Source organism: Microcaecilia unicolor, chromosome 9, assembly GCF_901765095.1.
Source record: "Microcaecilia unicolor chromosome 9, aMicUni1.1, whole genome shotgun sequence".
Classification (NCBI taxonomy): Eukaryota; Metazoa; Chordata; class Amphibia; order Gymnophiona; family Siphonopidae; genus Microcaecilia; species Microcaecilia unicolor.
In genome coordinates this window covers 8,472,817-8,482,803 of record NC_044039.1, presented here as the reverse complement: position 1 = coordinate 8,482,803, position 9,987 = coordinate 8,472,817, and the positions used below count along the sequence as shown (strand labels likewise).

The 9,987-nt window shown below is 41.8% G+C and overlaps 1 protein-coding gene across 5 annotated transcripts in view; it reads right to left on the bottom strand.

The window, feature by feature from the left end:
• Window positions 1-5,583: 5,583 nt before the first annotated feature.
• The window catches only part of RAB3IP (RAB3A interacting protein), a 57,535-nt gene continuing 53,131 nt past the window's right edge, over window positions 5,584-9,987 (bottom strand). For all 5 annotated transcript variants that reach the window (XM_030214682.1, XM_030214686.1, XM_030214683.1 and 2 more), the window contains 3 exons: window positions 7,242-7,341; window positions 7,065-7,134; window positions 5,584-5,961 (listed from right to left, as the gene is read on the bottom strand). In XM_030214682.1, the coding sequence (XP_030070542.1) occupies window positions 5,879-5,961; window positions 7,065-7,134; window positions 7,242-7,341 (253 nt within the window). In that variant the 3' untranslated portion in view covers window positions 5,584-5,878. The remainder of the gene's footprint in view (window positions 5,962-7,064; window positions 7,135-7,241; window positions 7,342-9,987) is intronic.

Sequence of the window (9,987 nt, the reverse complement as noted above, 5' to 3'; positions counted from 1 at the left end):
AGCCACTACTGCACACTGAGCAAAGGGTTGCAATGTATCAGCGATGACACCTAGATCCTTTTCCTGGGCCGTGATTCCTAATGTGCATCATACAGCTATCGTTTGGGTTCCTCTTTCCCACATGCATCACTTTGCACTTGCTCACATTAGTAATCTGCCATTTAGACGCCAAATCTCATAAGGTCCTCTTACAAGTGTTCACAATCCTCTTGCGATTTAACAACTTTGAATAACTTTGTGTCACCAGCAAATATAATTACCTCGCTAGTTATTCCCATCTCTAGATCATTTATAAATATGTTAAAAAGCAGAAATCCCAGCAGAGATCCCTGGAGAATGCAACTATCTACCCTACTGTATTGAAAACACCTCTCATTTAACCCTACTCTTCTATCTTTTTAACCAGCTTTTAATCCACAATAGGACATCACCTCCTATCCCATGACTTCCTAATTTCCTCAAGAGTCTTTCATGAAGTATTTTGTCAAATCCCTTTTGAAAATCCAGATACACGATATCAACTGGCTCACCTTTATCCACCCCTTCAAGGAAATGTAGTAGATTGGCGAGGCAAGAGGTCCCTTGACTAAATCCATGTTGGCTCTGTCTCATTAATCCATGCTTTTGAATATGCTCTGTAATTTTGTTCTTTATAATAGTCTCTACCATTTTGCCCAGCACCAATGTCAAATCACCTGATCTGACAAAAGAAGGGCTACCTTCGAAAGCTAAAATGTATTACGCTAGTCCAACAAAAAAGGTATCATCTTATTTCTCTGTTTTATTTTATTCTATTTCTATTTGGAAGTGGACTAACACGGTTACCACCTCTGTTTACTCCAGATCATCTCTGGAATCCTTTTTTAAAATTGGCGTTACATTGGCCGCCCTCCAATCTTCCCATACCCTGCTTGATTTTAAAAGTTAAATTACATATTACTAACAATATTTATCACACAATTTCTAGACGCACTAAACTAGATGGTTTACAATTTAAAAACATTACTAAAATAGACCAAAAACAATAAAATAATCAAATGCAGAGATGTAACACATCCAGTATCCAACATAATAAAATATAATATCTTACACTGGTTAGTAAAAAGATGTGTCTTAAGACATTTATGAAAAGAAAGAAAGATATTCATCATATGCAACTCCTCTGGGAGTCCAAGAGCTTTGCAAGTTCATTTTTCAATTCTCTCAGCATTCTGGGATGTGTATGATCTGGTCCGTGTGATTTGCTACTCTTCAGTTTGTCAAATTGCCTCAATAGAATGTCCATATTTATAGAGATTTGTTTCAGTTTCTCTGACTCACCAGCACTGAATAGCATTTCTGGCACACACTGGGCACTTCTTTGAATTCTGTGTACAATACTTGCAACACATACCGTTAGCATTCAAAGCTGTTGTGCTACTTTGGCAAAATGGTTGCTTGCTTGCACTGGGAGGAAAAGTTGCTTTTCATTGAAGCTCACGGTAAGGACGACCCATGAGTTAGAGAGCTGCACTGTACACACACATTTTTCTCACCTGGAGCGGTGTGCTAATGGTAGTTAAGCAATCGTAAACAGGCTTTGAGATGAAATGCCAAGGAAAACATTTTTTTAAAAACTGATTCATCCCATCAGTAAACATCAGCATGTGTGTGCGCTTTTAGTTAATTATGTCCCAGTATGTTTTTTCTCTACTGTCACCACTTAGACTTTTACCAAATCAGCCTGTCAGGAATCAGCTCCATTCATCCAATTACTTTCCTATTTATTCCACATTTTGGCTGCATTTTGCATAACTACTCTACATCCCAGTGTAAAAGTGGGCCTTCTCACCCTAGGCTCTAGTACACTGTACCAAGAAGTCCAAAGGGGCAAAAAATGACATGGGGAAGAGGGAGAATTAAAGGAAATGTGAATAAGCAATTTTAGAAAAGGTGTTATTTGTATGTTATATCTGTGGCACAAAGAGATAAGGTGTGTTCTAGGTATTCCTTCAAAGCAAATGTGTATTTTTAAGAATATAAGAGTTGCCTCATTGGGTCAAGCCAAAGGTCTGTCTAGCCCAGTGTCCCTGTTTTCACAAGGACCTGGCAGAATCCCAAAAAGTCATCAATCAAAGAAAGGGAAACACTCACAAATGTGCAAAAACCAATGTTCCTCAGTGAATCATTAAGCATTAAAAATAGGAACAAAAGGAAAAGTGATGTGAAGGGAGAAAGAGGAGAAAAGGAACCAGAGGCATCAGAAATAAATCAGTTAACAGGCTATCAGCTCTCTTACAGCACTTAGCTATTTCAGACCCCTGAGCCTCCTGAATGACATTAATCATTTGCCTATCTGGAACCAAAACCTCTGTACATTGTTACAATCTTTCTTAATTTATTTGGTGAGGCCCCACCTAGAGTATTGTGTTCAGTTTTGGAGGTCGTACCTTGCGAAGGATGTAAAAAGAATTGAAGCGGTGCAAAGAAAAGCTACGAGAATGGTAAGGGATTTGCGTTACAAGACGTATGAGGAGAGACTTGATGACCTGAACATGTATACCCTGGAGGAAAGGAGAAACAGGGGTGATATGATACAGACGTTCAAATATTTGAAAGGTATTAATTCGCAAACAAACCTTTTCCGGAGATGGGAAGGTGGTAGAACTAGAGGACATGAAATGAGATTGAAGGGGGGCAGACTCAAGAAAAATGTCAGGAAGTATTTTTTCACGGAGAGGGTGGTGGATGCTTGGAATGCCCTCCTGTGGGAGGTGGTGGAGATGAAAACGGTAACAGAATTCAAACACGCGTGGGATAAACATAAAGGAATCCTATTCAGAAGGAATGGATCCTAAGGAGCTTAGCCGAGATTGGGTGGCAGAGCCAGCCGGTGGTGGGAGGCGAGGATAGTGCTGGGCAGACTTATACGGTCTGTGCCAGAGCCAGTGGTGGGAGGCGGGGCTGGTGGTTGGGAGGCGGGGCTAGTGCTGGACAGACTTATACGGTCTGTGCCCGAACCGGTGGTGGGAGGCAGGGCTGGTGGTTGGGAGGCGAGGATAGTGCTGGGCAGACTTACACAGTCTGTGCCCTGAAAAGGACAGGTACAAATCAAAGTAGGGTATACACAAAAAGTAGCACATATGAGTTTGTCTTGTTGGGCAGACTGGATGGACCATGCAGGTCTTTTTCTGCCGTCATTTACTATGTTACTATGTTACTATTTAGTCCATTAGACCTTAAAACATTGAAAAAAAGAAAAATGGGTATAAACTTTTACTAAAGTCATTCTGACTGATTTGAGCCAGTATGCTGGCAGCAAGTTAAGTAATGCCATATAATATATGGGGTTTTTGCTTATCGTGATGGAAAGTATCCCAGAAAGTAGGAAGATTTTAAACTCAGGGATAAGCAACAGCTTTTCCCAGGTCTACCATAATAGTTTATGGACTTTCCCTCTAGGAATCTGTCCAAACCATAGTGGAATTCAGTGCAGATTCTATAACAATGCGCCTAATTTAACAAGCTTAACAAGCTAATGAGCACTGATAACAGCAATTAGCAAGCAATAATGAGCACTAATTGCCACTGATTAGAATTTACGTGCACAACTCGTTAAGCGTATTTTGTAACAAAGTGCACTGAACTTCTAATGTGCACGGGCAAAAAAAGGGCCATGGTTATCGGTGTTCCTAAATTGACGCGCCTATAGAATATGGCCTAGTGCGCCTAAATCTACGCGCAGGGATTTCCACCAAGTTTTCATTGGTGTAAATGGATGCGCGTAGATTTAGGCGCCGAAATATGAACTAAGCGTATTCTACAACCGGCACCTAAATCTAGGCACCAATTATAAAATACGCTTAGTCGGCACCAATTTCAGCGCCGATTTTTTTAGGCGCCATATATAGAATCTCCTCCATAATGTGTACAGCGCTGCGTACAGCTAGTAGCGCTGTAGAAATGATTACTACTAGTAGAACTGTTGGAAAGGGGATACTGGCCTACATGGACCATTGGTCTGACCCAGTATGGCTATTCTTATGCTCTTAAATACAAAGGAGAAAATATTTTTTTCATTCAACCTATCGTTAAGCTCCAGAACTCACTGTTTCAGCAGTTAAATTAAATTGACTGGTTGTGTTTTTCTTATACATACCAGTCCCAAGAGGAACTGGATCATGCGAGAAAACATCTGTTTACTTCTGCAGGGAGACTGTACATTTATTTATTTATTTGTTGCATTTGTATCCCACATTTTCCCACCCATTTGCAGGCTCAATGTGGCTAACACTGTTCCGTCACGGCTGTCGCCATTCCAGAGTAAAAGATACAATTGGTAATTACATACCGAACATGGGAGACATAGTGGAAATGAAGCAATCAGGTATAAAGAGATTACATTCGGAATAACAGATAAAACGGTGATACGTTATGGATCGTTGTGGTATGCTCTGTTGAAAAGGTAGGTCTTCAGTGATTTCCGAAAGTTTATTAGGTCGCGCATTTTTTTCACATCAAGCGGTAATGCATTCCAAAACTGTGTGCTTATGTAGGAAAAGCTGGATGCACGTGCTAATTTGTATTTTAGTCCTTTGCAGCTGGGGAAATGGAGATTCAGGAATGTGCGTGCTGATCTTTTAGTGTTCCTAGGTGGTAGGTCTATGAGGTCTAACATGTAGACCGGGGCATCTCCGTAAATGATTTTATGAACCAGGGTGCAAACCTTGAACGTAATACGTTCTTTGAGTGGGAGCCAGTGTAGTTTTTCTCTTAGGGGTTTGGCACTTTCGTATTTTGCTTTACCAAATATGATTCTGGCTGCAGTGTTTTGGGCTGTTCGAAGTTTCTTGATGATTTGTTCTTTACAACCAGCGTAGAGTGCATTGCAGTAGTCTAGGTGACTTAGCACCATTGATTGTACCAGGTTGCGAAATACATCCCTTGGGAAGAAAGGTTTTATTTACTCTTTTGAGTTTCCACATTGAGTGGAACATTTTCTTTCCAGCGTGAGATTTCAGTCTATGGTAACTCCAAGAATTTTCAGGCTGTCTGAGACAGGAAGAGTAAAAAGTTTGGTGTGATTATAGAAGTGGATTTACTCGTGTTGTGTTGTGATGTGAGGATGAGACATTGAGTTTTTTCTGCATTAAGTTTTAATTGAAATGCATCCGCCCATGAGTTCATGATTTGGAAGCTGTGGTTGATGTCATTAGTGATTTCGTTTAGATCATGTTTGAACGGGATGTAGATCGTGACATCATCTGCGTTTATGTAAGGGTTGAGGCCTTGGTTAGATAGCGATTTGGCCAAAGGTGTCATCATTAGGTTAAAGAGAGTTCCTATCAGAACTGTGTAAATACAGCTTATAATTTGCCAAGTGGAAAAAAAAATGAAATGTTATGAACAGGTAAATCTATCTTTAGTATTAAGCAGGAAGTAGACAGTCACAGAGCAGAAAGATTAATGACTAGAGTGTGTCTCTGCTCAACATGCATATTACAACAAAGAAAAACAAAAATCCCACACATCTCGTATTTAATAAATATCCCCCCCCCCCCCCCCCCCCCCCAGAGAGCACACTCAATCTACCATTTATTTAACCAGATTTATTTCTTTATTTTTCAAACATAATGTACAATCAGCTTATTACGCCTGCACGCGCTTTCAAATCTTGTTCAACTAAAGCTTTGTCAGCAGACACAGCGAAGGTCAGTTTAAAAGAATCACAGTACTTCTTAGTGCAATTTGTCTAAAGGAGGAAATTAAAAAAGGAAAAAAAAAAAAAAAAGAAGATTTTGGACCCAACTCCTTAGAAATAAATAATTAACAATTAGCCATTTCAGAATTAGATATATTCTTCAATGAGAAGGTCACGCGTGCTGCAGACAACAGAACTTCACATCTCCTCCTTGTAATATCCCAGCTTAGCAAATGACATTTCTTTCCTCAGCTGCATAATTTCCCAGAACATCTGATCAACTGTCCAAAAAAAAAAAAAAAGAAAGAAAAAGCACACACGCGCTCATGAGTGAAATCACGTTTTGTTTCAAGATAATACGGCATTCGAAATTAATCAAGATCGGTGCTGGGTTTGTTCATTTTACATTTTTCAATTTGTTTAAAATTTCTAGCAAACAAAAATGCCTGAAAAACTGAACCAATTCCACAAATCTCATCCTTTCACTTACTTCCCCCCCCCCCCCCCCCCCGTTTGCTAAAGCCACGCGCAATGCCGACGCAGCCCATTCAAAGTGAACGGGCTGTGTTGGCATTAGCACATGGTAGCCGCTAGAGCAGCTTAGTAAACGGGAGGGGGGGAGGGGGGAGTTAGTGTAAATTTGATACCCTGTTAAAATTAAAACACCGCATCCTACTCTTCTGAAGACACTCTGAACCCTTGGTAACGTATACAGACATGGGGCTGTGCATCCGAGGTAGAGGAATGGAGGGACACTACGAAAGCAGCACGAGCAATCAAAGGAGTAGTGTGAAGAAACAGCGCTTCCAAAAACACGAGGAAGTCAAAAAATTCAGGTGGATGTGGAGTCAATCAAATCAAGACTCTTGAATAAAAAAAAAACCAAGATTGCCCCAGTATATTGGCAAAAAGCTGGTCTGGAGCTCTTTGAGGCTTTTTCCTTCCCTTTCACGTTACGGCGCTTTATTTTCACATATTTTTTTTGCCAATATAGTGGGTCAAGCTTGGTTTTTTTGTATTCAGAAGTCAAAAAATTGTCATACGCAGACTTTATTCTTGGAATACACCTGTGCATGGCCCATGCAGAAGGTCCCCGGTTCCATCCTCCACCTAGCATTATGTTCTCTAGGTTGGTTGGAGCTGGAGATGATGCAGAAGCAGTGTTCACGGCTCAGGTTAAGAAGGCCAAGTAATTAAATCTGAACTACAAATCTATTAATAGCTTGTGAGGGCAGTTTATTTCACGGCAGAGCTGCCATGGTTGTAAATCTTCCTCTCTCTGCTGACATGCACCAGTGAAAAATCAAGGCATTTTCAAATGTTAGTATTTTAATGCATGAAAACACCCTTCCATTTAAAAAAAAAAAAAAAAATTAACACATACCATCCTGCTGCTTTACAAGCCCTTGCTGGATATACCGAACATATGTAAAGAAGTTACATACAGAAGTAATCTAGAGACAAGGAAAACAATGCAATGTAAATAGACTTATTACATATGAGGGTCATCATGGTTCCTTCACCCCAACATAGACAGTAAAGAGACGAGAACGGTTCTCACCCTGTATCTGCAGAAAGGAGAGATGTAATAGTAGTTACTCGAGTCTCCCAATTTGATTCGGTGTTTACACGCCTTAGTTTGACCAGTGAGTGCGCATTTCCTGTAAATTAAGGAGAGAGAGATTAGGTGTGCCCTTTGCAACTCATTTGCAGAGAGGTGCAGTGGCGTACCAAGGGGGGAGCGGTGGGGGCGGTCCGCCCCGGGTGCACGCCGCGGGGGGAGGGGGGGGGTGCTATGCACCTGTTGGCCGAGTCCGCTCGTTCCCTCCCTGCTGCTCCCTCTGTGCGGAACAGGTTACTTCCTGTTCCGGGGCAGAGGGAGCAGCAAGGAACGAGTGGACTTGGAGCCAACAGGCACGCGGAACCCCCCCCCCCCCCCCCCCCCCCCAGCAGGTAAAAATGCACCCGGGGTGGGGGGGCGCATCGGCGATCCGCCCTGGGTGTCAGCCAGCCTAGGAACGCCACTGGAGAGGTGAACTACAAGAATCAGTACGTTTCATGCATGAAAAGGCCCTTTTCATTCTCAAGTCATCATTTTCTTCATCAGCTATGCTAGAAAGTCTGGACTTGTAGCACACATTTTTAACAAAGCGATTAGCATAAAAAGTTACATGTCTAGATCAGAGATTTTTCAGCCCAGCCCTCGGGACACCCCTGGCCAGTCAGGGTTTCAGGATACCAACAATGACTATGTATGAGATAAATCTGCATGTACTACTTCAATTCAATGCAAATCTATCTCATGAATATTCATAGTGGACTAGATCAACTTAGTAAACTTATTTTTTTTAATCATACACAAAGTAAGGAAACTGACTCAAGAAAACAATGGTAGAACAACAAAACACACAACAATAACCCTAAAACCTGCAATTAGTAGGTTTATGGTTCAACATTTTTTATTGATGACAATTCAAAAAATACACTTTCAGCAGTCTGAATATGTAGAACACAAAAATACATGTACTCAGGAGAGTCAAATTGCTACAATCCGTCATCAAACTTTTAACATTTTATCCCCCACCCCACCCTCTCTATTTTTATGTATAAACGGTTTTTATTGATGGACATACTTCAATTCAAACATAGTAAATGCTTACAGTTTATATCCTTACCGATATTTCTATAACAGCAACATATCTTACAGCGTGTCTATCCCATCACTTTTTTAACATTTCCCCCCTCCCCCCCCCCAGGAAAATGAGAAACAACAACCTCTGGATTTGAGCTTCATACTTCCTACTGACACTCTCGTCAAACCTTATCCAGTTCTTAGTCGCTTACACGAGGGGCTTATAACTTCATTATATCGGTCCTAGCCTGTTAAGTATAGCACTTCTGGCTTTATGAGATATATTTTGCAAATAATGAGTCCAAACATTAAGAAATTTCTTTCTTCTCCTCAAGTTATCATAGGCTTCCCTTGCCTCCCACAACATTAGCTCATGTAGCTTATTCCTCCATAGCCAAACAGAGGGTGGCTCTACCTGCATCCAATGTCTCAATATGCATTTTTTGCCCACTGCAAATGCTTTACATAAAAATACCTTGCAATTAGTAGGTTTAAAGTTCTGCCTCCTTTTACGAACCGGAGAAAATTTTTCTTCTCTCAACGTGTAATTAAACTCTGGAATTCGTTGCCAGAGAATGTGGTAAAGGCGGTTGGCTTAGCGGAGTTTAAAAAAGGTTTGGACGGCTTCCTAAAGGAAAAGTCCATAGACCGTTATTAAATGGACTTGGGGAAAATCCACTACTTCTGGGATAAGCAGTATAAAATGTTTTGTACTTGGTTGGGATCTTGCCAGGTATTTGTGACCTGGATTGGCCACTGTTGGAAACAGGATGCTGGGCTCGATGGACCTTTGGTCTTTCCCAGTATGGCAACACTTACATACTTACTCCACTAGAGCTGCTGGAGATGCACCAGTTTTGGTTTAAAAAAAAAAAAAAAAAAATCTCATCTGCACTACTCACTTCACTCCGACAGCTTTATTGTGGTTTCAAGTCAAATTCTTATCTGTGTGCTTCGGGGAAGTGGGTCCGGTGGGGCTCCCCTGGGGTGATCGGGTCCCTCCCCCTGCTGTGCTCTCCTGAGCAGTCAGCCCTGTGCCTCGGCTCCTGTGTGATTGCAGGAACCTTGAGAGCCATAGCCCTTGTCAGCTTTTAGCAACCGGGCTGGGAGGTAAGAAGCCAGTTGAAACAAAAAAAAAAAAAAAAAGGATCTCACTCTGAAGACGGTGTTTTTGGTGGCTATTGCTTCGGCTCGGCCGATTTCGGAGCTGCAGGCTTTGTCTTGTCGTGCTCCTTTTTTGACTCCTTTTTCGGCAGTCGGCCGTAAATTCTATTCTAGGACTCATTTTCCGCCAGAATCGTTATACCCACACTAGCCCGCTCCTCAAGTCACTTCACTGGCTCCCTGTCCGCTTCCGCATACAGTTTAAACTTCTCGTACTGACCTTTAAATGCATCCACTCTGCAGCCCCCCATTACCTCTCCACTCTCATCTCTCCCTACATTCCTCCCTGTGAACTCCGCTCACTGGACATATCTCTCTTGTCGTCCCCCTTCTCCTCCACTGCTAACTCCAGACTTCGTTCCTTTTCCCTCGCTGCACCTTACGCCTGGAATAGACTTCCTGAGCCTGTACGTCTAAGCTCCATCTCTACCTGTTTTCAAATCTATGCTGAAAACCCACCTTTTCACTGCTGCTTTTGGCTCCTAGCCTCTACTCATTTGCCCTCCCCTTG